At 41.0% G+C, this 27,673-nt stretch overlaps 1 protein-coding gene across 2 annotated transcripts in view; it reads left to right on the forward strand.

The window, feature by feature from the left end:
* The first annotated feature begins 215 nt into the window (after nucleotides 1-215).
* KCTD16 (potassium channel tetramerization domain containing 16) overlaps nucleotides 216-27,673 on the forward strand; it is a 227,446-nt gene continuing 199,988 nt past the window's right edge. Inside the window, exons 1-2 of one of the 2 annotated variants that reach the window (XM_069971936.1) lie at nucleotides 216-235; nucleotides 5,682-6,797. In XM_069971936.1, coding sequence (XP_069828037.1) covers nucleotides 5,966-6,797 — 832 coding nt within the window. In that variant the 5' untranslated portion in view covers nucleotides 216-235; nucleotides 5,682-5,965. Of the gene's footprint in view, nucleotides 236-5,053; nucleotides 5,507-5,681; nucleotides 6,798-27,673 lie in introns of those variants that run through there. The other variant, XM_069971924.1, reaches the window with a different exon arrangement.

Genomic DNA, 27,673 nt, shown 5'->3' on the forward strand with positions numbered 1-27,673 from the left:
TGCCTAGTATGGGAGTGTACAGGAAGTGATGTCATCTGCCCTCCCAGCTGCCTAGTATGGGCAGGACTAATATATGGTGTTGTATAGAGGGCTACGTACTCTACAGATTACAAAGCACTCTGTCTAACATCTGTCTTATTCAGATGTAGCAGAGCTGAGAATGTCAAGTGTCTCCTTCAGCGCACCACCAACACCATTACCACAGTATACTGCAACACACTATATACAGTATACAGTAAGAGATCAGTGATAACCGGCAGGGGCTATGTACAATGCTGGGGGAAGAAAGGGGGGTCTCTGCATCGTAGAGAAGGTATATACAGGGCTGGGGAGGGGGTATATACAGTGCTGGGGGGAGGGAAGGGGCCACTTGTGATATATATAATTTGTGTATGGAGAGAGGGGATATAGGGGGCTGGGTGCTCTCTCTGATGTGCTGGGGAGGGTATACATGCCATGCTGAGGTTGGTGGCTGCTGGGGTCCTGTACTAAGCTCAGGACACTGCTGGGTGGGGGAGGGGCGTTTCTACAGTGTTGCTATGGGCTGGGCTGGGCTGGGGGGGGGGGAACCTGTATAGTGTTAGATGGGTGGAGGGGGTCACTGGGTCAAAGCAGCACAGCATAAGATCACAATAAGCACACATCCTCTCACCTTCTCAATGTCCCTGCTATGATCACATCTAGCTGCCCTGTGCTTTCTCTCCAGGCTGCACTCCCTGATGTCTGCACTGTCAGCCCTGTGTCCAGACCAGCAGGTAAAGGGTTAATTAACCTCTTGCTGGTCCTGCTGCAGTGAGCTCAGCCCTGCTAGTGGTGGTTGAGCTAAACACTGCTGTCTCCACATGGCTGCTTATTGCTTCTGTGTGTGTGTGGGGGCTGCCACTTCCTGTCTCTCCATCTCTTTTAACAGAGAAAAGACGAGCTAAAAGCATGGACTGCAGTTTTGGCAGGAAGGGAGACACCTAGTGGACAGATGTTTAGTGTTGATTTAAATATAAAGTAAAAAAAATAAAGAAAGTATATTGCAAAAATGACTGTTATCACAACCCTGTAGATTTATAAAAAAAATAAATAAATTTGCGACAGTGCCTCTAAGTAAATTTTTAAGTCTGTGTTTTACAGACAGAAAAGTGTGGATGTAGCTTAACTGATAGCTTCCCTTAACTGATAGCTTTTCATACAGATTTTACATTGGAAATTTGGGCTCTTCTCACCCTGTATTTAAAATCCATGTGAAAAATAAGTAGCAGAAAAGAAAGTAAAAGTCCACAGTAGAAATCTAAGGGTTTGTATGAACAGATTTAATGGTTTCTTAATTGTAAGAGTGTGTTTAGATAAGAGAGATGACAAACTTCTAAGCCGTGCTTTGATGTCATTGCTCTTCTAAGCATAGCTTGCTAAACAATATGGGTTAATGACATAATGCCAATATAATAACACAGATATACCTGACAAGCATTATATTAGTGCCACGTCCTGTGTGGTTAAAAAGCATTCAGCCGGTGGGTCAGATAAGCTACTACTTTCTGGTAGTGGTAGGGAATCAGCCATAGGGTCCAAAAAACAGTGTACCCCAACTTTTGTCTCTCCACCAAATTACACCCCTCCACGATGCTAAATATGACCCCTCCCCATTACAACCCCAGGGGGCTGTAAGGCACAGTTCTTTATAGGGTTTTTTAATAACAAGATCACAGTAGTAGAATTGTCTGTAGCGCTTAAACACTGGGTAACAAGTTTTCCATGTTTAATCTTTACTATCACAGTGTGAGTTTACCTGGGTTCAAAGAAGAGTTTGCAAAGGAAAGCTTTATTAAGGGAAGAGTTATAACACAGAAATCCATCCAAGGGCAGCATGTAGATGGCTGAGCCAGAGGCATATTGGGTGTATGGCAACACATAAGCTTCTCTGATTCTATATAGTAATATACAGAACAGTCTTAGACAATTACCCAGTGCATATAGGTGAGAATATGTTGGTCATAAATCACAACTGAACCATATTGTGTGATTATCTGTTGATTTAGTGAAACAACTGAAAGTCCTGTGATTATGTATAGAGTTGTGACTTGACTTGCTGATATCTCCTTATAGCACACTGCGCTCATGATGAATGTAAGTTTCCGTGCAGTTTGTAGCTAAATCTGTGGGCTAGTATGGTGGTTTCGTGCAGTGGAGGTGGACCTATCGCCCCCAGAGCACTACACTGCCCCCAGCCGGTCTGCCCCTTCTAATGAATATCATCAGAGCGTGTCGGCTGCGGGCACCTAACTGCTTTACTAGCCTACGGATGTAACTAAAAACTGCATGGAAACAACGCAGAGGATGAAGCTAAGAAAATTACCTTTACCCTTAGTGCCCTGTGCGCTATAAGGAGATATCAGCAGGTTAGAAATACAGTGGTACATTGGTTTAAGAGTAACTTGGTTTAAGAGCTCACAGTTTTTCAAAATTGTGACTTGGTTTAAGAGCATTGCTTTGGTTTAAAAGCTCCCTGTACTGGGTGGTAGCGCGAGTGGAGGAAGGGCATGGCCTGCATGGTGTCACGGTCTACAGCACTGTACTCTGACCTAGAAAGTCTCCCTCACCTTCCAAATTATAGCAGATCCACCTCAGGCTGGGGCTCACATCAGGGGACAGGACTGTGGAGGTAATCTCTCCATAGCTGTAACCCCTCTCTCCCCGGACAGAGAGCGCTGCATGTATGTGCCCACATATGTCCTGCTCATTCCTTCATGCTCCCTGCAGTCTCTGTCCGCCCTTGTGTTTCCCATCCTCTCCATTACTGTACAGTAACTTATAATATCACATATTCTGCTGTTTCTGAATGTTTGTTTCATTTGTTTTACATGTTATTCAGAACAATAAATCATTATTTTGGGGTGTGGAACCAATTGTCTGCATTTCTATGATTTCTGATGGGAAAATTTGCTTTGGTTTAAGAGTGAATTTGGATTACAAGCGCGGTTCCGGGACGAATTATGCTCGTAATCCAAGGCACCTCTGTATCTGATTAGCCACCATCTTGACATTCAGATTGAAAACTGCTTTCTCTCCTATTCAAATGAGCTCTCAATCCAATGATGTATGAGCACAGCATCACATGGGCGGCTAGAGCCAGTACCATCTCTTTCTGCAAGAAGGACAGTGTAATAATCCTTATCTCTATATATCTCTAAATAAGCTAAGAGGCTATAGGTATACATTCAAGAAGATTAAACCAAATTCATTATAACTGTGACAGAAGCTACATAATACGGCATATGCTACATAGAAGTGTACAACCCCTATTACTGTCGAGACCTTATGTGGAACAGTCCATGTACAGTACCTTCATCATATAGGAAGTTCTGCTGGCTGAGATTGTGACTACATGTAATTTTTAGGGGGTCACCATGAGATCACATGATCTAACTAAAGCAACTGATTCCAGGAATGTTCAGATTGGAATAAATAAATTAAGGTGAAACTAGCTGTGTTATATATACTGGCTTATTAGCTGCATAATACATTAAACATATGGGATTGTTTCTTTATCAGGAAATATCCAGAAATAAATCAGCATATCCACCACATGTGAACATACCCTAAAGGTTTTATACAAAAGATTTTACTGAAATTTGGACACTTTTATGGTATTTTTTCTTGCTTTTCCCTGTCATTTTTCTCAGCATCACTGTGTCCAAACCAAACCTGGGAGTGAGCGGGATACAGTGATGCCAAGCTGAATATGGCAGCTCAGAAAACCCCTTTGAGGATGCCCTCACACACACACTTTTTGTGTGACTTTTTCAGGCCTTCCATAAAAAAAAAAATACCAGAAAAGGTGCCAATGCGTTTTTTTCCTGGCACTTTTTCTGGTGTTTTTGACTTTGTGTGAGTGGTGACCTTTTTTTTTTTTTTTTTTTTTTCCCCTCTGCCATCACATGACCTAGTTGCTAGACAGGATTTGACAGGACTTGACAGGATTGGATTATGTAAGAGGATTTTTTGGCACTACATTTAGGGTGTGTTCACACGTAGAGGATCCGCAGCAGATTTGATGGCGCAGATTTGAAGTTGCAGATTTAAAGCAAAGCACAGAATAGTTGGTGTCAGGAAAGATCATCCCGGTCGGTAAGATGACGATCACAATGGAATGTGTGAACTGGCAGGGTTTTCTGTGGCCACTAACATAGTGTGAACATAGCTTTAAATCCCCCCCACCAGGGGCTCTCTATGAAAGAAGTCTATAAGCTGCCTGAGATCATGCACAAAAGACAGGCCATATCTGGAAAATATTTATGGACAGATGAAATCCACTTGATAACATGTAATAATACATTGCATAATAATACACCCAAAACATTACATAATACAATGCAAAAATTAGCAATTTCTGAATGCAGGTAATGGGATTGTCTTACTATATAGCATGGAACAAGTAAACGTGTGTGTGCATGGTCTGTGTACATTGCGTATCTGTGCTGTATACTGTTGTCCCTATTTGAACTTGCATAGGAATAACGTGATCCTATCATATAACATCCTACCTGAGCCTCTAAGAGTATGCCATCGATTTCTAATACTTGTTAGTTTTCTCATACTGAGACTTGGAAGCTCCAATGAAATGCAGCCCTAATTACAAGCGAATGGCTTATTATTGCCAGTAAAAGTGCCAGTAGCCAGCTACAATAAAATATGCCTGGATATGCAGTTTAAGAGATAAGGCTATAATTGCAGGGCAAAGCTTTTCCCCTAATTGCTGTAATCTGCAACAACATAACCAATTAGAATCAGTGCTTGATGTGACAATTTAAATGGAGGTTAATAGGTTAAACCACCCAGGGGATAGGTACGGCTTAAGCTGCTCCTTGCACTTTCATATTTTCACCTGTTTAAAGCAAAGCTGCCACTGACAGCTCACAAATGTATCCTCTGCTTTAAATGTTTTCCTTCACAGCTATATTCCTTTAAGATGATGTAATAGTTATTTCCCTGGTTGGTTTCTTCCCTGCACTGCTGAAATAGCACCATCTCAGAACAGCCCTGGGAACTGTGGATCCACCCAGCTCAGCAGCTAGAACAGGCTCAGCATCCAAGCATCAGAGCACCCAGAGCTGAATGATCAGCTACTACTGCTGCTGCCTGCTCCTCCTATCCCTCTCCTCTGCTCTCAGCCTTCCTGGAAGTATGTTAGCCTCTGTGTCCCTGCAAGTACGTGGAGTATCAGATGTGCACCCTGCTCCATGCTGGCTGGCTCTTGTGATTGGGAGGTTTCTGCTAAGCGTTTAGAAGCCAGCATCCCATCTGGAGAAAGCTTTTTCATCTCCCATCTTATTTTTTAGTGTGCTTTTATTTACTGACCACCACAACTGAGAAAGCATCACAGCCACTGCTACCCAGGAGCTGATAACTTTCTACACTTGATAAGAGCTGCACCTATCACATACTTTTTTTTAATTATATTATATTGATTTTTATTTGTGTGTATATAAACTGTCATCTTTTGGATTATGCAACTCAGGTATAGTAATTTTATATTTGAAATCTGAGACATTTTCATAGTAATATATAGCATGTAAATGTATAGTTTTACTATAATAATATTGTAAATGGTATTCAGAGATTTCTATATATATACTATTGTATTTTACTATATTTGTTATTTATATTAACCTCACAATGTTCTCTCTTGACAGATCCTTGTATGTCTGTTTGTTCAGTGTGACCTGCCATCCAGTGAGTTCAGGGTGATGTATATCCTTTTATGCTCTTTTAGCAAGTTCTTATTCAAGTGGATTTGATCTAGGACACACCACGGACTGTTATGTTAATGACCAATTGTAACTGACTTCATGACCAAGAAATTCAGAATCAGAAGCGAGCTGTTGCACTTGGGGAATATACAGTTCAGTTTTTCACTTTGGTTTTAAAATTCATGAACGGTTTGTACTACAATTAGTGGAATCTGTCAAAAAGCACAATGGCTTTAAGTGGAAACTGCAGAACTTATGCGCCACCTAGAGACCAAGGGACCATCCTGCAATCTTTTCCAGAGGTAGTTGAATTAAATGTCGGTGGGCAAGTTTACTTTACACGCCATTCAACGTTGACCAGTATACCCCATTCTTTGCTGTGGAAAATGTTCACTTCAAAAAGGGACTCCATAAATGACCTGGCCAAAGATGCCAAAGGACGATTCTTTATTGACCGAGATGGATTTCTCTTCCGTTACGTGCTTGACTTTCTCAGGGACAGGCAGGTGGTCTTGCCAGATCACTTCCCAGAAAAGGGAAGATTGAAAAGAGAAGCGGAATACTTTTTGCTCCCAGAACTTGTGAAGATTTTAGCACCCGATGAAGTAAAACAGAGCCCAGATGACTACTGCCACAGTGACTTCGAGGAAGTCTCCCAAGGAAGTGAAACAAGAATATGTCCATCATCTTCGTTGATGCCTTCAGACAGGAAATGGGGCTTCATCACTGTTGGTTATAGGGGATCTTGCACTATGGGCCGAGAAAGTCAAGCGGATGCAAAGTTTCGAAGAGTTCCAAGAATTCTGGTTTGTGGTCGCATCTCTCTAGCCAAAGAGGTTTTTGGAGAAACACTAAATGAAAGCAGAGATCCAGACCGAGCTCCAGAAAAATACACATCAAGATTTTATCTCAAATTCAAGCATCTAGAGAGAGCATTTGACATGTTGTCAGAGTGTGGATTCCATATGGTAGCCTGTAACTCCTCAGTCACAGCTTCATTCGTCAATCAGTATACTGATGACAAGATCTGGTCCAGTTATACAGAATACGTTTTTTACAGTAAGTACTACTCGACATACAAAAAAAAAACCATGGCAGTTCAGTACCTGTACAGGGATGTTTTGTGGCACAAAGTATATGGTGTTAAATTGAGCACCAATGATGAAATAAAACTTGAAATCCTATGGCTAGGTGGCACTAGAGGCCAGTGGAAATTTTATTGGGCTACAGCTGACTGCTGTGCCTTACTTTATAAATCAACAGGATGTCATTCTCACACAGTAGCTAAGCATTTACAGCTAAAAGAAGGGGAGAAGCTGGGATGGGATTAGAGGAGGCAGTAAATCTTTTGATTTGCTCTCCTTTCATGCAGGATACTTAGAAATGAATTTTCAGTACTTGGCTTTTATATTTATATAACTAGTACACTTGTTCAGTGCACGTTTATAGCACATCTAGCCACAGGCTGTTTTTTGATGGCTTTGTGACAGGTTGAAAACCAAAAGGTATAAAAGTTGAACGTGTCTATATTTTCATTACATAATTCTTTGAGATTTATATTGGTGTTATCTCAATGAAGAGTATGGTTTATACATGTTTTAGGGTTTATACATTGACTCCTTAATAGGACACATGTAGCCTAAAAAGGTAGCTTTTGAGTATTATCAAGGATATTTGCATTGTGCCTATGAAATTTATGAGGAGTACTATGACAGAGGAGAAAAACAGACCCATGACCAAGGTCAGATGGACAGGAGTCTTGGGATTTTAGCTAAATTTGTCTCCCTCCTTTTAAGGCATTGCTGAAATTATAATTTTTTTCTTGATTTGTAACCAAAAGATTACAATCATATATAAGGGTAGATTTGGCAATTCAGGTGTCATGGCTGACTTTCTTGGGGTCATGCCAGGTTGACAACTCACAAATATCAATTTGAAGTTAGATGTAACATGCTTAGTAAGGTAGTCAGAATATTCTGCATCTTACTTTACCTATTACGTAATGGGTGATATAGTGCATAGTATATTTATCAGTTGTATATGTTTCCCTTTTTTATACAAGAAAAAATATTTCATATGAGTAATTTGTGTCACACTTCTTTTTTTCTATTATTTGTCTACTGTTGTATTTTATATGTGTGAGCAAGCTGTAGGTTGTTATTCTGTAGAGCTGTGATCTCAGATTCTCGAGTTTTGGCAGGCGATATCAATTGCTCAGAAGAGGCAGGGATTAACATAATTTTAATTATAGGAATTGGGTGGGACTTGTGGCGACATCCAGAGATTTATTGCGACAATTCTATTGGTTGAATTTTCTTGAACAATATTGTCCTTTTATGGATTATTTACTTTGCTATGTTCTTGTTGATGCAGAATGATGCAATATAATATTGTATTTGCTAATTTTGCTGCCTAGATAGTCATGACAATTGGACAATTGTAGCTTCTCATTTTGTATATCTATTTCTGCTGTCTTGGAAAAATATAGCAACGTGCAGAATAAATATTGATGCAACTGACCCCTTTTCACCCTGTAACAAAGCCACACCCATTACCTAGTATTGTGAAGCACACTCCATTTGCTTCTGGAAGCCTTTACTACATGGGAACAGCATTTGAGAAGTGATTAATGGTAATTACAGTCTCATCAATTTTTGTCACCACGTCGACATAAAACTATTGGATGATGGTCTAGTTCATTGTAATGGGAGATGCTGGTTGTAGGTATTTACATCTGTGACAGTTGTCTTCATAGGTTTCCAGTTATTTTAGTATTATCAGTATGCTACGACTATTGATATGTTTTAAGTCATTAAATAAACATTTAAAGGATTCACTTTTTATGACGATCACTTCTCCAAAAACAGTCACCACATTGATCTGCTGATCATCCATAAGCCTGGCTCCTGATCCCCTGGGAGATCAGTGTGGGGAAATCATCCAGTTATATAGCCCTCCTCTCTTTCATATTAATGTAGATCCATTCAGCATCCTGGTGTATGTCCTTTGGAGTCGAAGCTGCTCTTACTAACTGTTCTCTCTGGCTTACAGAGGGGGGTGCCAAGCTAAGGTGTAGCCAACCAATATCATGTAGACATCCTCTTTAAAGTTGCAGTGAAATTATTCATACTTTTACCCCTGTAACAATAATGCATATGCTTTTGAACAGTGACTGTTTCTGACATTGTGCAAAAAGCCCTGCACAGGTGTCCTGTGTCACCCTGTAGTGGATGAGGGCTGTCTTATAAAGCTAACCTCCCAGTCTAATGGCCAATCAGAACCTTTGAACCCATCCATATAACCCACTGATCACCTAGTGATCCCTCATTCTGTTTTCTGTTTCTGGGTGACCTAACTGGTGACTGGAAGACCCGTATGCAGTCAGCCCCAGAGACTTTAAAAGGGCTTTGGGGCTGCCTGCCAAGTGTCCTGTTAGGTCACACAAAGGGGGAATTTATCATTTTTGTGTATGTACCAGCAGCCTAGTTTTTTGTTGTTTTTTTTTGTCTAGCCTGCACATAATTTACAGAAAGTTGCATGCAGAATGGGGTACGTGGGGGTACATTTTTGCACAAAACAAAGGAAAAAAATGCTTTTTTTTTTGTTTGTTTTTTGTTTGATTGCTCAAACATTTTTGACAATTTTACACTACAATGTCTGCACAAAAAGCCTTGATAAATTCCCCCATTACATGAAAAGTGTTCCTCTACCAAATCATGTCATAGTGACTCAGATTATAGTAAGTTAGCATACTAAAGACTGCTAAAACATTATTATGGCCCAGATTTCCTAATCTACCAGAGACAAACAATTTGATTTACCTATAGCAACCAATCACAGCTCAGCTTTTATTTCTATATTTACTCTTGTAAAATGAAAGCTCACCTGCGATTGGTTGCTATGTCTGGGCAAATAAAATGTTTTTGTTTACCTTTTTAGTTTGAGTTTGAAATAAACAAGTAAAATAGTAAGTCCTAGGGATTAGACATAAATTTAACAAAAAATCTGGATTACTTAGAATAAAATACTGGCCCGAGTTTTTCAATCTTTTCAAGACCAAAATGGTGGTGAGATTTCCCTGCAGCAAATAATCACAGCTCAGCTTTCACTATACCAAAGCATTTTGGGAAATGAAATCTGAGCTGTGATTGGTTGCCATGGGAAAATTAGACACTTTGGGGAAGATTTATCAAACTGGTATAACATAGAATTGGCTCAGTTGCCCCTAGCAACCAATCAGATTCCACCTTTCATTTTCCAAAGAATCTGTGAGGAATGAGAGGTGGAATCTGATCTTTAAGGGACTGGCTGTAAGGTTCAGTTTAGTAGCTAAGCATGTCTCTGCGTAAACCACAACAGAATAGAAACTTATGCTGCGTTTACACGAAACGATAATTGGCCCGATCGTACGATTAACTATGTCGGAGTAACAATTTTTTTTTCATAACGGTCAGCGTTTAGACGGTATGATATATCGTACGGAAATTCGTTTTGCCATCGTTTTGCAATTGCTTAAGCCTATCTCACACATTGGTTTTGCGAACGACGAATGACGACTTTGGAACATGTTGTAAGATCAAGAACGATTTCTCATGCGTCGTTTGATTGTTCGCAGCGTTTACACGTACGATTATCGTTCGAATTTGATCGTTATCGAGCGAATTCGCACGATAATCGTTTCGTGTAAACGCAGCATTAGTTAATAAAATGAGCCACACAGGTAGCCCCCTTCCAGGTTGTCACCGACACAAAGGGGAGGGGGGTTTGGGCTGTGTGCCCCTGCTGTAATAAATACAGAGGTAAAGATGTTTCCTGTCAGTAGGAAGCAGAGCCGGCGATAGAGAATTATCATTCTTTGCAGTTGATCTTTTGCATTCATGCATCCATGAAATCCCTCCATGAGCAATAAAAACTGTGAAAATCATCTTGTCTGGATGTAAATAAGCTGAAACTGAGGTAGTGCTTTATGTGTACTAAGGGTATACCAGTAGGTTTTATAGTATTTTTTACATAATGCTGATAATTTCATAAACCCAACCTTACAATACAGCCTGAAAAATAGGAAGCAGGGGCCCTGCTACCATGGTGTAAGTACAGAATATTTGATTCAGCATCCAAGTAGTTAAAGCACTGTTGACTGTTACACTGGTACAGAAATGTAAACATGAACTGGTTTCATTTTCCATATCAGCTGATCTTAGTGAAACAATTCTACAGCCCTAGAGGTTGTGTAACCTACAATTAAATGAATCTCTAAACTTATTTTTATATTTTCATGAGATATATATTTATACCTGCATTCTACCATGGGTTATAATGGGATAATTGTTACAAACATTGTGCATGCACAGATCACATCATATTGTGAACCAACCAGTACTGATCGAAAAGGTCAGATGTAGCACAAGCCACCATTATCATGGCATTGCAATATTCTAGTCATGCTGGAAAATGTTTGCAACAAGTTTGCTGTATGTTAATTTATCCTAAGGCTATGTTCACACAACATACGGACAATGTACGTTGTTTGGCACTCAGAAACAATGGCCATTGTATTGCGTGTTAAACAGCCATTTTTGCATTGAAAATTGCATTGAAATCAATGCACAATGACGTCAATTATTTCAACGGACGTAGCTAACAACATTCATTGTTCAATACACTGTGTGAACAATGGCTGTTGTTTGCATTGACTTTAATCCATTACATTTAACTATGAAAAGAATGGCCTTTGTTTTGATTGAAGGCAACAGCCATTCTTTTCATAATATATAGGTTGTGTGAACATAGCCTGAAAGCACATGATCTAGAGGAACATCTTGTTAGAAAGTCTCTCTACTCCAGTGCTTCTCAATTCCAGTCCTCAGGCCTCACCAACAGGTCATGTTTTGAGGATACCCCATACAAAGAAAACCTGTGATAATACCTGATGCACTGAGTATAATGATATCATCTGTGAAATACTATGAAAATCCTCAAAACATGACCTGTTGGTGAGGCATGAGGACTGGAATTGAGAAGCACTGCTCTACTCTATGCTTCCACCCGGTCAGTTTAATTGAAGAGGCATTACCATTAAATGGCCTTTTACACAGGGCAATTATTGGCTGATCAGGCTAATTACTACTCCATGTAAATGACTCAGCCCTAAGGCCACAATATACCTCAGGGCATATATTTTCATATCTAGGGGTGTAATATACCTCAGGCCATACTATAAACCTGGGGACAGTCTAGCCCAGGTCACAATATACCCCGGGGGATAAACTCTATATTTGGGGGTGTAAAACCAGGCCAGACTATATCCCTCCAAGTTATCATGTCACTGTTTTTCTTAGTTCTGGCCCAGCCTACAGTATACCCCAGGGGATATATTCTATACCTGGGGGTGTAAAATAGCCTAGGCCAGAATATATCCCTGCAGGTCATAATGTTATCACTTCACTGGTTTTCTCACTTTATCTCTAATTTTTTATCATACTTGGATACACAGCTACTTCCTCTTGTTGAGAAATACAGTACAGTGCTTACATGGAACTGACAGTAGGTGGCTCTGTCCCATCACTGCATTATCTGCACTATTTAATCCTTTGGAGATTTTTATGGGCTGTGCAAAATTTTACGGTTGTTGCGCAAAAATAATCATTAGACGTAATAATAATCATTAGACGCAATAACAGTGTGAACCCAGTCTAAAGCAGCTTGGCTATAAAGCTATGCTAGGGTAGGAATTTGTGCAAAAAAAGGAAAATTTGCACTTGACAAATTTAATGAAAACTAGTTAATAGAACAACCCCCCCTCCCTCTTGCATGCGTTGAAAAAAGGTGCAGGCATTGAAAACCTATGTAAAATAGCGCAAAACCCTAAATTAGTTTTGGACAGGTGCTTATGAAGAACATGGTGTAAAGTGAAACTGGCTCAGTTGCCCCTAGCAACCAATCAGATACCACTTTCCATTCCTCACAGACTCTTTGGAAAATAAAAGGTGAATTGGTTGCTAGGGGCAACTGAGACAGTTTCACTTAACACAACATGTTCGATAAATCTCCTCCTATGTGTTTAGATTTTTAAGATTTCCATCAGTCAGCTTCTCACTTAACTCAGCAGACAAAGCCGAATCCCCAATCAATAAAATGTTGAAAAATTAAGTATTTCTTGTGTCTTTCACTCACTGCTGCTGATTTCATGAGGGTATAAAATGGCCTGACGGGGTATGAATTGGCCTAGGCCAAAATATACTTTGGGGTATAAAATAGCCTAGGCCAAAATATACCCTGGGTATAATCTAGCCTAGGCCATTTTAACCCCCGGGTATAGTCTGGACTGGGGGTATACTCTGGCCTGTTACACCAGGCAGCCAAGCCTCTCATTGGAGAAGGTGCTCTTGGCCATATTTTTGTCTTATCCCACATTTCTAAATAGCTATAGTGGAGAATCAAGCATGTCAGAATCTGTAAAATTACAGAACTAGAAATCCCTGCCTTACATGCAGCTTGCTTTTTATGTTTTCTTTATCAATATTATACCATCTCTGCATACTAGCTGTTCACAGCCAGCTTGTTTTGTCTGAGCTTTATCTGTGTTATCACCACCTGTCACGTTCTTTTTTGCATGCTTTAAATACATTTTATTATAGTTATTCCACAGCCTCAAAGTTGTTATCCTCTTTCCCCCGAACGAACCAATTTCCCAACAGCCAAAAGACCTTGAACTCTGCCAGACTAATCTTTGCAACACATCATTATTTTTACTCTTTATTCCTAAACTGACCTCATTTATTGTTCTCTTTTTATATATTTTAGCCTTTTTCCCCCTTCTTTGCTTGTCTGGTAATATTTTAGTCTAATTTTCTAGCATGAATATATGCTTTTTCCTCTGGCTGACAAGATTATGGATGTGTTTCTGCATATCTAGTGTATGCAGAAACACTTTTGTGCTGCCATGAAAAAAATGCAACTTCTTTTTTTAAGAAATGCGTTTTTTTTCCATCCGTTTTATGCAAAAAAACGGATGAAAAAATGGATGCATTTGTGTGGATCCATTTTAATACATATTTCCATTGACTTCCATTACAAAAAACTGATCAAAACGCATCCTTTTTTTTTAGTATACACAAAAACGTGGTTGACAAAAAAAAACGGATGCGTTTTTATCCTTTTTAATAATGGAAGGGGTTATCCAACCTTTGAAATGAATGGGATATCCTCAGAATAGGCCATCTATTCTAGATTGGGGGTATGACCTCTGGCATTTTCGCCAGTTGTTTGAAGGAGCCATAGCACCTGTGCAAGTGTGGACTATAAATAAGTGGTGGTAGACTATAATGAAGCATTTTCTTATTCAAGTACAAAAAAATACTCTGCAGTACTTTGTACTGCCACTATGGTTAGTACAGTGATTGCATGTATGGGCCGGGGTAAATATTAAAGAGGCTGCAGTGCTCACACATGCGCCTTGGCCCCTTCAAAGTGTTTATTTATTTCAATTTGTCTTTCTGATAAAGAGAACAGTCTTGTTTTTGAAATGCATTGCAGATCAGAATAAAACATTCATTTTTCATGCTTCTGCACTGTCCAGGATTGTTTCCAGCAATTGGCAAAGATTTGGCACCTTTTGGATTCATGCTTTTGTGCCAGCAAGGTCCACCATTTTGACCCCTTCTGCCCTATCTATTGAACTACCAAGTCTCGCTGTCTATCGATTACTAAATGTTCATAGTGTCATGCTTATCATACAACCTTTTGTTCTTTTTTTTACACATATTCTTATAAAAATTAGCATAGGCATTCGTGAATGCCAGTAAAAGATTTCTACAAATTTTGAAAAAGATGGATCTGGGTAGATCAGGTGTGTCCAACCTGCAGCCCCAAATCAAATAAATTTGAGCACTTTATTTCACTTAAGTTCATCCTAGACTCGAGTTGGAGGATTGGGCTGAATCCAGTGAGGAGTTGTGGTTTTATAGGCTTGGTAGAGGACCTTTGGGTCGCCAGGACAGTACATTCATCCAGCTTAAGGTAAATTAGACTAACAAGGACACACCTTTTTGGTTGTCCTTTCCAATAGGCTTCCAGTTCTCTGCTGTCCCGAAACATATGTCATTTATTGACATCCTTTATATGGCATTGTGGACAACAAGTGTCATATCTAAATGTGGGATGGCCAGCCTGTATTTTTAATTGTGACAGAATTAGAGAAGCTGATAAAATATCCTGTGAGGTAACTTATACATATTTTGGAGTTGGTCTACAGAATTTTCCTTCCATGCCTGAGCAAGAAAGGGGCTCCCCATGGAAAAAAAAACCCTCTTCTTAAGAAGGCTCATACATGGAACTTGCTGACGCTAAGGATCTTTCCACAGAAACCTGAACTTATGTTGAAAGCGGCGACTGCATGCAGAAGTTTAAAAGGCTCATTGTGACAGATACACTTTGAGGCTGGGTTCACACTACGTATATTACAGTCAGTATTGTGGTCTTTATATTGCAACCAAAACCAGGAGTGGATTAAAAACACAGAAAGGCTCTGTCCACACAATGTTGGAATTGACTGGATGGCCGCCATATAACAGTAAATAACTGCCATTATTTCAATATAACAGCCGTTGTTTTAGGGTAGCTTCACACGGGCGGGCTCGCTGCGAGATTCTCGCTGCGAGCCCGGCAGGTCCTGTCAGTTTCCATAAACTACATACTTGCTGCGGACCGCAGCGAGTATGTAATTGTACCGCGCTTAACCCCTTCTACTCCCGCCGGCTCCCCCGCTGTAAGCAGCATACATTACCTGTCCTTGCTGCTCGGGTCCGGCGTCCTGCTCTCCCGCCCGGCCAATCAGTGGCTGCGGCTGGGCAACACACTAATTGGCCGGACGGGAGAGCAGGACGCCGGACCCGAGCAGCAAGGACAGGTAATGTATGCTGCTTACAGCGGGGGAGCCGGGCGGGAGTAGAAGGGGTTAAGCGCGGTACAATTACATACTCGCTGCGGTCCGCAGCAAGTATGTAGTTTATGGGAACTGCCAGGACCTGCCGGGCTCGCAGCGAGAATCTCGCTGCGAGCCCGCCCGTGTGAAGCTACCCTTAAAATAACAGCAAATATTTGCCATTAAATGGTGGCCATCCACTCAATTTCAACATTGTGTGAACAGATCCTTTCTGTGGTTTTTAATCCACTCCTGGTTTTGGTTGCAATATGAGGACCACAATACTGACTGAAATATACACTCACCGGCCACTTTATTAGGTACACCTGTCCAACTGCACGTTACCACTTAATTTCTAATCAGCCAATCACATGGCGGCAACTCAGTGCATTTAGGCATGTAGACATGGTCAAGACAATCTCCTGCAGTTCAAACCGAGCATCAGTATGGGGAAGAAAGGTGATTTGAGTGCCTTTGAACGTGGCATGGTTGTTGGTGCCAGAAGGGCTGGTCTGAGTATTTCAGAAACTGCTGATCTACTGGGATTTTCACGCACAACCATCTCTAGGGTTTACAGAGAATGGTCCAAAAAAGAAAAAACATCCAGTGAGCGGCAGTTCTGTGGGCGGAAATGCCTTGTTGATGCCAGAGGTCAGAGGAGAAAGGGCAGACTGGTTCGAGCTGATAGAAAGGCAACAGTGTCTCAAATAGCCAACCGTTACAACCAAGGTAGGCACAAGAGCATCTCCGAACGCACAGTACGTCCAACTTTGAGGCAGATGGGCTACAGCAGCAGAAGACCACACCGGGTGCCACTCCTTTCAGCTAAGAACAGGAAACTGAGGCTACAATTTGCACCAGCTCATCGAAATTGGACAGTAGAAGATTGGAAAAACGTTGCCTGGTCTGATGAGTCTCGATTTCTGCTGCGACATTCAGATGGTAGGGTCAGAATTTGGCGTCAACAACATGAAAGCATGGATCCATCCTGCCTTGTATCAACGGTTCAGGCTGGTGGTGGTGGTGTCATGGTGTGGGGAATATTTTCTTGGCACTCTTTGGGCCCCTTGGTACCAATTGAGCATCGTTGCAACGCCACAGCCTACCTGAGTATTGTTGCTGACCATGTCCATCCCTTTATGACCACAATGTACCCAACATCTGATGGCTACTTTCAGCAGGATAATGCGCCATGTCATAAAGCTAGAATCATCTCAGACTGGTTTCTTGAACATGACAATGAGTTCACTGTACTCAAATGGCCTCCACACTCACCAGATCTCAATCCAATCGAGCATCTTTGGGATGTGGTGGAACGGGAGATTCGCATCATGGATGTGCAGCCGACAAATCTGCGGCAACTGTGTGATGCCATCATGTCAATATGGACCAAAATCTCTGAGGAATGCTTCCAGCACCTTGTTGTATCTATGCCACGAAGAATTGAGGCAGTTCTGAAGGCAAAAGGGGGTCCAACCCGTTACTAGCATGGTGTACCTAATAAAGTGGCCGGTGAGTGTATGTAGTGTGAACCCAGCCTGAGGCTGCTTTCACACTACGTATATTTGAGTCAGTAAAATTCAGTCAGTATTGCAACCAAAACCAGGAGTGGATTAAAAACACAGGATCTGTTCACACAATGTTGAAATTGACTGAGTGGCCGCCATATAACAGTAAATAACTGCCATTATTTCAATACAACAGCCATTGTTCTAAAATAACAGCAAATATTTGCCATTAAATGGCGGCCATCCACTCAATTTCAACATTGTGTGAACAGATCCTTTCTGTGTTTTTAATCCACTCCTGGTTTTGGTTGCAATACTGACTGAAATATACATATACTGACTGAAATATACGTAGTGTGAACGCAGCCTAAGACTATGTTCACACTACGGATGAGACCGGCCGTTCCGTGACTCCGGGTCACGGAACGGCCGGTCTCTGGCCAGATCATCTCGGCCGGTACTTAAGTACTGGCTGGATGATCTTTCGGCCACAGAGCTCTGATGCGGGCGCATCAGAGCTTCCCATAGCCCACAGTGAAGCAAGCGGCTGGAGCCGCTCGCTTCACTGTGTGAACTGACAGGTCTTTCTTCGGCCGGAATTCACTGAATTGCGGCCGCAGAAAACTGACCTGTCAGTTCTTTGCGGCGCTGCATAGATCCCAGCCGGAGCGCATACGATGTGTGTACACTCCAGCCGGGATCCCATTTAAAGTAAGGTTATGTACCACTCCGCAAAACTACGGCCGTAGTTTTACGTGGTGTGAACATAGCCTCAAAATTAAGAGCTGTCAGTTTGAGTCATCAAACCTGGGGTCAGGCTGGGACTTTTGGCTGTAATATAGTTATAAAAATGTGTCTTTATTACACTCATGTCTAAAGACTGCAGTCCGACCCGTAGGAATAGGTACAGTATATCAGTGGACAAGAGGGAAATGTCTGATTTTCCTCTCCTTTACATATTAATTCTTCATACTGTTCATATTTATATCCCACTTGCTTTCTTAATTCCTGCTGTATATGCACTGTTAACTCTTCTTTCTGCTCAGTTGGATTAATGGAATTTTTTACACCAGTGAAAGAAAATGTCAAAGGGCCTTATCATGATAAACAATGTTGAAAAGCCCTCTATATAATATCAAATTCATAATGGTATGAAATATATCCCCCACTCTTAACATTCACGTTTAAGTTCACTCGAGAGATTTTATTTCTGCAGCGAATATGCACAAAACTGAGATTCTCAAATTCTAGGCAGAGCAGTAAAGAATGAATTAGCCGGCCTGCATTCATGGTGAGAGGAATATAATACAGACTCTCATTTTAATGGGTCCTTTGTTGTCAGATTCATAATTCAATTACAGAATTGTGAAATCAGACTACAAGGATGCATCAAGTAACATTGCATTACCATCTAGAATCTTGGATTGGAAAATCATTACAGTTCCCTGATTAAGGTATCTGGGTTATTATTATGTATAAATCTTGTTTCATGGGTTTTATAAAGCAGCAGATACATATATAATAGTGTTGATATGCAGATAAAAGCTTTTGGGCTTTAAACGTGTGTGGGGGTGGTTCAGTTATGTAATAGCTATATTTAAAAAACATTTTTATTCCTCAAGGAAGACTTATATAAGCAATCATATGCTTATACAGATCAATGCAGTACATATTCGCTGTACAGCAGATTGTGCTCTGTTTGGTACAGTCTACCATAGGCTGTATCAATAGCCAGTGTCATGGCAGCCACAATTGCCTAGCAAAAGTCTCAAGCCTTTTAAAGCAATCACAGAACCACATACTGCTGTATGGTACCCACCATTGCAGCGCCATCCCAGGAAACATGTCCCAGATTCCCTGTGAGTATAGCTTTCAACTGTGTGTACGTCTTTAAGATGCACACACTGCTGAAAGTGTGACATGGAGTAGAGAGCTGTGAACATACTGACTACTCTAGAATCTCTGGAAAAAGATGAGCAGCTGGGTACTTTTGTGATAGGTGAGTTTTTTTTCCTCCATGGGGACCAGAGAGGGGTCTAATGTTATATGGGGGTTGCACAGAGGGTATATGGGGGCTGAAAAGAGGGTAAAATTATGTGATTTTTAATATTGAAATTGCCATGGGTAACCCTATGATTAAGGAGAAGTGAGGGGCTAGAAGAATGAGTCATAAGTATGATTTCCTCTGTTGGGTCCAGTCTGTGTGTGTACTATTTCCATGTTATTGATAGATATGAGATTAGCACCAAGCAGTTGGGTCTATACCTAGCACAGGACATCCACATGCAAATCTTTTACATTTAAGAGCATCTTAGATATAAAAGTCCCATGCTCAGGAGGGTTAAGAAAAAGGAACTCTTTATATACAATTTATTTGCTGAAAAACACCTTAAAATGTCTAAAGCCCATTTTACCCAGGATGATTATTGGCCAAAAGTAATTGCCCTTTGTAGAAGGCTCAGCAATCATGCAGCAGTAGAAATTACCATTAGTTAGCCGCACATCTCCCATTGTTAACAGGCGACAGTGATGTAAAGGTCCTATTACACAGGCCAAACAGTGCGTGTTCTGCACTGGTCTTCTTTCTTGACAGGTACTATTTACTTGGGATATGAGAACATTAATTCAGGAATTTCTTCTTCAGTTAGCTGGAGGAGGACTTATATTTTTAAAGGCAGCTGGTGGGCCTCTGTTGAAAAAACTGGAGATACAGAGAGCAGAAGATAGGAACAATGTAAAGTTTCCATGCTGACGTGTATTAAAAAAAAACAAAAAAACAACTTGTTCTCATATTGAAATGAGATTAATACAATTCAACACAGTTAAATCATTTCATCTGCGATGCACGCCTATCAAACATTGGCATGCTTACATTTTCAATTACATCCTGAGCCAAATCAATCTTCCTTTAATTAGTGACACGGAACACAATCAAATTACAATCTTAAAATCTATTATGCATCCTCAACCCTAGTTTAATTCTCGATTCAAAAAAAAAAAAAATCTATTTTGGATTACTTAGCATTAGAATTTTGTTAGCAATACTGTTTCCATATTCCATGGTAGTCTAGCACAAATAGCTGCATACATTGCAATGATTACACTCACTATGATGTATATTTGCTGCATTACCTTCAAATCTATTCGACTGACAGCTTGGTCTTTATTAGGTTTCTAGTGGGATATTACATCTTATGTGCTATTATAATTATTTAATTAGTAACTGCCAACTGTGTTTATATAAGCAGTAATTCATCAAGCTGTTGCATCTGTGTTAATGAATTGTAACCAGGGGAGGTTCTCAAAAGCAACCAGTTATCCGAATACTAACATGTCCTTAGCAAATTTGGCACCAAAGCCACAGAACAAACATCACTGTTAATTAAAATCAATCTTTTTATTGGTTGTTATTAGTGAATATTACAAGCCAAATCTCTTTTCCGACCCCTAAAGTTGTAGAGTAATGATCTTTTATTTAGCTTTTTTTTCAGTTTAAACTGACAATATTTAAGTCATTGGGTCATAGAAGATGTGGCTAAAATATATACTTGTGGAGGGTTGATCCTGCCACGAAATGGTAAAAATTATTGACAAATTTTTGTGCAACCCTCTGTTTCTTGCCTGTCTGGTTTCATGAGTTGGCCATCACCTTCAGCTCCCAGCACAGCCAGAGCGTACAACTGACCTCCCACAAGCGTAAACCAGTTGCTAGAAAAGCTCTATAGGCTGGCCAGTTTGCTAAGGGAGCGGTGTCTCCTTCATTAGTTGTTGCCGCAGCAGAGGCTTCACCGCCCCCTGGCGATTGGCTCAGGTGTTTGATATGAAGTTTGTGCTGACTGGCGGCTGTCACCACCAGTCAGCTTCTGTTGTATTGTGGGAGTTGGAGTTTCAGCCCCAATCACGTCCTGGAGCTGGGACTTAAGTCTCCTTAAGTATCCTCTCCTGTGTGTCCTTCTTGCCTGCAATAGAGCCTCAGTTCCTGAGTGTTTTCTTGACCTAGCATTTCTCCTGATTGTGATTTTGGCTTTGGTTATCTGACTTTTCATTAGTCCGATGATTTTGTACTTCGCTGACCATCTGTTACCGACTTGGCTTTTTGACCCTGTATTGTTGTATTTGTCTGTCTTGTCATGTCGCCCAGTTATCCACTGCCATTTAGGGCAGTTGTGGTAAGCAGCCAGGGACAGTGGGGGAGTGTCAGTGCTAGGGCATCACCTGTCTCGTGTGCTTCAGTCCCCCAAGTCCTGACATCTGGACTTTGCTCTCCAAGCTCATTTTCGTAATTAATTTGTTGGTATTTTCAGCCAAAAGCAGACAAAAAGAAAAACGTATGGAAAAATTATATTCTGGCTAAAAATACTGGCCAAATGGGGACCAAATATTGACCAAAATACTAAATGTGACCCCACCCTAACAGTCTCAATATCCAAGAACATGGTGCTTTTTATCCTACTGCAGGTGCTCTATCATAGAAGGTAAGCATAGTGGCTTTAACTTGGCCACTATGCACAATATGCTCGCAAGTGCATACTCACTAGTTCTGAAAGAAAGACATGGCTGCATATGCACAAATTATAAAATCTACTGCTTAGCTAAATTTACACTCACAGACACACATGCCACTTCATGGCCACCTGATTCAAGTGATTCCTTAACCTACATGGTGTAGCACTGGCCAGCAACCACCAGTGCTGCAATTTAAGTGCCAATAGGGGGAGCAACCCTGTAGTCTGATAACCCCATTGCTACTACGCCAATTCCCACAACAGTCTTTTTTGCCCATGGTAGTCAATCACATATCTGATTGCTTTAGTATAATAAAACCTGAGTTGTGATTGGTTTCTATAAGAAAATCAGATATCCATGAATGTAAAAGGGAGAAGCAGCACTCACTCAGTACGTGAATAAGATGCTTCGATTCTGGAGACCTACAGGCAGTAGAGCAACAGCCATTTCGCGGCTATAGCCGCTTCTTTCTGCTCACTTGAAGAAGCAGCTGTAGCCGTGAAATGGTTGTTATTCTTTTGGAACGTACCTGCATGCATACTGTACTGCTTGTAGTCTCTAGAATTAAAGCATCTTGTTTATGTACTGGTTGAGTGCTTCTCCTTCCTTTTATATTTAGGATTTATTACTCATGCCCTTTTGAGTGGAGTACCTCCTGGAGTGATTCTATCCGTCCAGGACCTGACAATTGCCATGTAGTGCAGGAGTGCCAGCGTCCTGTTCTTGGGGTGAGCAAATCAGATATATTTTTGTGTCAGACAGCTAAATAGTTCTGGAACATACAGTATAGTTAAAATTGTTAAATAGTTCTTACTGGATATCCAGGATTTCTAGTCCCTCTACTAATTTAGATTTACTTAAGCTGTTCTATCCTTTTCTTTGATATGCCTTTATGTTGTGGAAGTTATTGTTCATAATTATAAAATATTCTTGGTTCTTTGTATTTGCTATCAATATTACAGTAGGGTTAGGTGGAAATATATAGTAGGTACATATTTAATTTCTTTAGGGTTCCCATGGCATACTATTGGGTAACCTGATTGTATTGATGTTGTGGTGTTTGCAATTTGCCAGGCACATTTTTTATATTAAAAGAATCCCCAGTGTAACCCTACAGTGCAGTAAAAAAAAGCTTCTGCTATTAACCTTTCAAAATCAAGATTTCCCACAGACTTCAATTATAAAAGAGTGATATTGATTTAGCAATTTTCTCAGAATTGTACTTTGCTTGACCAAAATGTATATTTCTTCTCTTGAAACTCTGCACTAGATTTTTATTAGGACTTAGAGTAAAGGCTAACATTAGTGGCCACAAGTTCTCCCCCGCTTTAGCCACTGATTGGCTGAGTTGTCAATTTTCTTAGGCCCACTCAGATCCTAGAAGCGTTAGGCCTCATTCGCACATCCAATAATTTTTATGGACTGTGTCTTAAAGTGAAACTGTCACCCCCTATTTGCATTTTGACTGCTCTCCACAGGTGTAAAGGGTAAATGTTTCATTACTTATTTTATTTCATTACTTATTTTATATCACACCTCATGGTGCTTGTTCTGGTAAAAAGTCGTTTTTATCACCTGTGGATTGGTATATGTGGACGGGGCCTCGCGACCTTTGTGCCACATCGCTCCGCCCCTAGCACCACTTAAGCCCCGCCCCCATCTGTGACGTCATCACCACATAGGCCCGCCCCCTCAGCGGCTATTGGTGTGGGACAATCTAGGGGGGTGGGGCCTAGAGCTTTAGGCTGGCCCTTCCAATGGCCGCTGAGGGGCGGGGCCTATGCGGGGATGACATCACAAATGGGGCGGGGCTAAGTGGCGCTAGGGGCTGAGCGATGTGGCACAAAGGTTGTGAGGCCCCGCCCATATATACCAATCCACAGGTGATAAAAACGACTTTTTACCAGAACAAGCACCATGAGGTGTGATATAAAATAAGTAATGAAAGCTGTAACGTTTACCCTTTACACCTGTGGAGAGAAGTCAAATGCAAATAGGGGATGGCAGTGTCACTTTAAGTCCGCTTGCTACTGTAAATCTGGTATCCGTGAAAGACAATATAATTGCATACATTTTTACATTTGTTTATTTTTTTTAACTGATGTGCATTAGATCACCCCAGTATGTATTCAACTATGTGTAGGCTTCCCATCCCCCCCCCCCCCCCGAGTATGTATTCCACAGAGCAAAGCTGAATGTGTCACACTGCAGTGCATCCAAACCACGCCCATCCCCACAGATCTAGCTGAGCTGCATGCGTCACACTCAGTTGTGCATCCCCACAGTGCCAGCTTGCCGTGAATGGAATCCCTTCCAACAGCCATGCACACATGAAAACACATTTCTGTTTTGTGAAGAAAAGTAGGGATGGCAGCGCATTACCCAAAGCACCCCCTCTGGGCCAGAATACACATATTTACCATAACTTGTATAGTGCCCCATTGCTTCCTTCTCCTGGCGCACATCACTCATGTTTTATTGAATAAAAAAGTATGTTAGTGAAATAAAAAATATGCCATCTTTGTACAACACATTTAACATGTGAACACATTTAGGCCTGGTTCACACAGTGTATGACAGTGGGCGTCTACGGCCATGTCACATAACAGCCGCTGTCTGTGAAGTTCATGCCGGCCAGAACAGCAGTACTGGCCAGATGAACTTAACTTCTTTTGACTTGGAATGCAGGAGCATTCAGGCGTACTGCATTCAAAATCACCATGGCAGACAATGTAGAGTACGGCTGCACTTTACATTGTCTACAATTAATAGTGGCTGCACAAAACTGACATGTCAGTTTTTTATGCAGCCGCATAGAATCCATTCTGTAGGACACAATGTTATTTTAGTTTTCAATAAATTCCATAGGACACAATGTTGTTTTAATTTTCAATTAATGGCTACTAGAGATGAGCGAACCAGAACTTTCGGCATTTGATTAGCAGTGGCTGCTGAACTTGGATAAAGCCCTAAGGCTATGTGGAAAACATGGATATAGTCATTGGCTGTATCCATGTTTTCCAGACAACCTTAGAGCTTTATCCAAGTTCAGCAGCCCCCACTAATCAAATGCCGAACATTCGCGTTTTCATCGACACAAACCCGAACCCGGTTCGCTCATCTCTAATAGCTACCAGATGGCTTCATTCTCAGTAAGCCATTACCTACACAAATACACTGTTGCTCCATTTTATACAAATCTGTAGTTGGGTGCACAGTGATTTACATGGGACTTGTACTGCACCTTTGATTTCATATGAGGTCATACAGAGTATTTTTTTCCTTTGGATTTTCTTAAGTTGCACATCCTGTAAAATTTAGTTTTTTATTACCAGTTACTAAATGCAGGAAAATGTGCTGTTCTGTCCTACAGGGGCAACAGAAACCAGGTGGAACAGGATAACAATTCTACGTTTCTCCTATTTTTCTTTTTTTTTTTTTACTTTTTGATACATGGCAACTAATAACTTTTTAGTTGGCTAAGCATATAACAGTAATCTTTATTTAGGTAGCACCAACATATTGCACAGTATCTATCACTCACAGCATTAACACATGGAGTGGATTCTAGACAAACCTGCAGCATGCCCAATGCAATAATATTGGGGATTTTCACTGCAGATTTTTGTATGTGTTTGATATGTAATTTATAAACTGTGTGTGACCCTAGCCTTATAAAAAAAATTTAGTATTCATTAAAAAAAATGTGAAAAACATTATTCAATATATACCTTATATACTGAGATTTGATTGCTTCACTAGCATTGGGCAGGAAGTCAGAGCCTGGGGCAGAAATATTGCTAGATTCGGAAGACACATTACTGTATAGAAGGAATAAAATTATATCTGATTGGTCTTCCCTGCAGAGGTTACTTGTATAGGTTCAATATGCATAGACGGAAGTTTTACAACAGCATAGTCTTGGTTTTCTATAAAAGCATTTTGCAATATATTAATAAAAGTTTTTTTTCCCATTTCTCTCTTTTCACATTTGACTTTGTAGTGACATTTTCAGTGCAAAACTCCAGGGTGCCAAACCAGATAGATATATTTATTAAAGGCCCAGCTGGTAATGACATTTACCAATTAGAGATTTCAATCACAAACCTCTCCAGGGAAACATAACTCTGTCACAGTCAGAAAATCAATAGTGTGGACGCCGGTATTTATTGGTGCATACATTCATAACCAGTAATCTGGTCAATAGAAAAGTTTCCCAAACTTGTCTCTTTTCTGTTGTATGGGTTGCATAGGTAGCAATGATCTCTTAATATAATACAGCTAAGTAATGTTACTGATACGGATTACAAATTGGGTCACAGGAACAGAGCACTGTCTGATAGCCTTGCTCTAGCCTATTAGGGGGCTGGTATTAATACCTTCTGGATAAGGCTGTTGTTAATTCGGATGACTGGTCAGCAGGGGGTGTGCTTGACCTCCAGCTGACAGGAGAGAAAGAATTGCTCTGGAGAAGTCATCAATCATAAAAAGAGACACATCAGCATCTCGATATTATCAAGCACAGAAAGAAAGAGCAATTACTGGCTACAAGTGGAGACTAACACCAGTTCAGGCTCCCGTGTTATGTGTCCGGTGAAGCAACATGCATAGTAAAACAGGTAAAGGAACAGGTAAAACTATAATGTCTATTATCTTTTATCAGTTTGCTAGATATGATATGAGGATCTTAGCAAACTATTTGATCAAACAGAGTATACCATGTCACCACAATAAGGTGTCCTCAGAGGCATGGTCCCTACTCTAGCATTTTTACACTAACAATGGCCTCTCCTGGGCTAATATTAAGCCTACAACTGGGCAGATAGGAGCCAAATAATCTCTTTTATAGCAGCCTTGGGTAAGTCTATCCACAGTAGTTGTTCAGCAGGACTTTGACACTACCACTGATCGACTAGGTTCACACATCGTCTTCTATTAGTAAAAAACGGACACTGATTGCAATGGCCTCAGAGCTGTTCTTTGCTGCAGGGGCGGCATTGCATTGAAGTCAATGCAATGCCGCCCACTGTGTTCACATATCGTTATTCTAATGCCTGTTCTTTAAAATGGGTGATAGAATAATGTGCCTGTCAATTATTTCCAGACGCTGTTCACTGACCAGCGTCCGGAAACATCAGCTGTTCGCACAATCGTGAAAAAAGAACGTTCCTGCAGCCAATACAGAGATATCAGCTGCAGGAACGGGCTGAGTGCATCCCGGCGGCCAGCTGTTTAACAGCGTCCGTTGCTATGCAATGGATGCTGTTAAACGATGTGTGAACTTAGCCATCAGCTGTTTGGTGCCCCACTACACTGATGATGGGGTCAGACATAATTGGCCTTGCTGTGCTTTTCTCCTTACATAGCAAAGTGAGTGCAGTAATAACTCTTTCTACACTGCACACTTTTTTACTGTACTGTAAATCATTCCCCAGCACCATGCCAGTCTGTTCAGTCCAGTACATTTACTTCAACACTATGTCATGGTATAGCAGAGAGGGATAAGTGCTGTCATGTGATCGGCAAGGAAAGTAAGATTAATGGAGGGGTACTGCTGGAACACAGCCCAGCTCTCTCCCTACCCATAAAATAAGAAATAGATTTGTACCATCAAGGGGATTCTCAATAACAACAGTAAGAACCCTAAATGTGAAGGTAAGATATTTTAGTGCCTGTCCACACGTACAGACTCCCAGCGTAAAACTTGCTGCGTGTCTGGCAGGTCCTGGCAGTTCCCTGTCACTACATACTCACAGCTGTCTGAAAGACTGCTGTGAGTATGTAATTCTGCCGCCCCGTTAACCCCTTCGGCTCCCGCTCTGCTGCATGAACACATTACCTCTCCTTGCTGCACGGGGTCCCGGCGTCCTGCTCTCCCACCCAGCCAATCAGTGTGTTGCCCAGCCGCAGCCACTGATTGGCTGGGCGGGTGAGCAGTACGCCGGGACCCCGTGCAGCAAGGAGAGGTAATGTGTTCATGCAGCAGAGCGGGAGCCGAA

This window comes from Dendropsophus ebraccatus, chromosome 1 (assembly GCF_027789765.1).
Source record: "Dendropsophus ebraccatus isolate aDenEbr1 chromosome 1, aDenEbr1.pat, whole genome shotgun sequence".
Taxonomy (NCBI): Eukaryota; Metazoa; Chordata; class Amphibia; order Anura; family Hylidae; genus Dendropsophus; species Dendropsophus ebraccatus.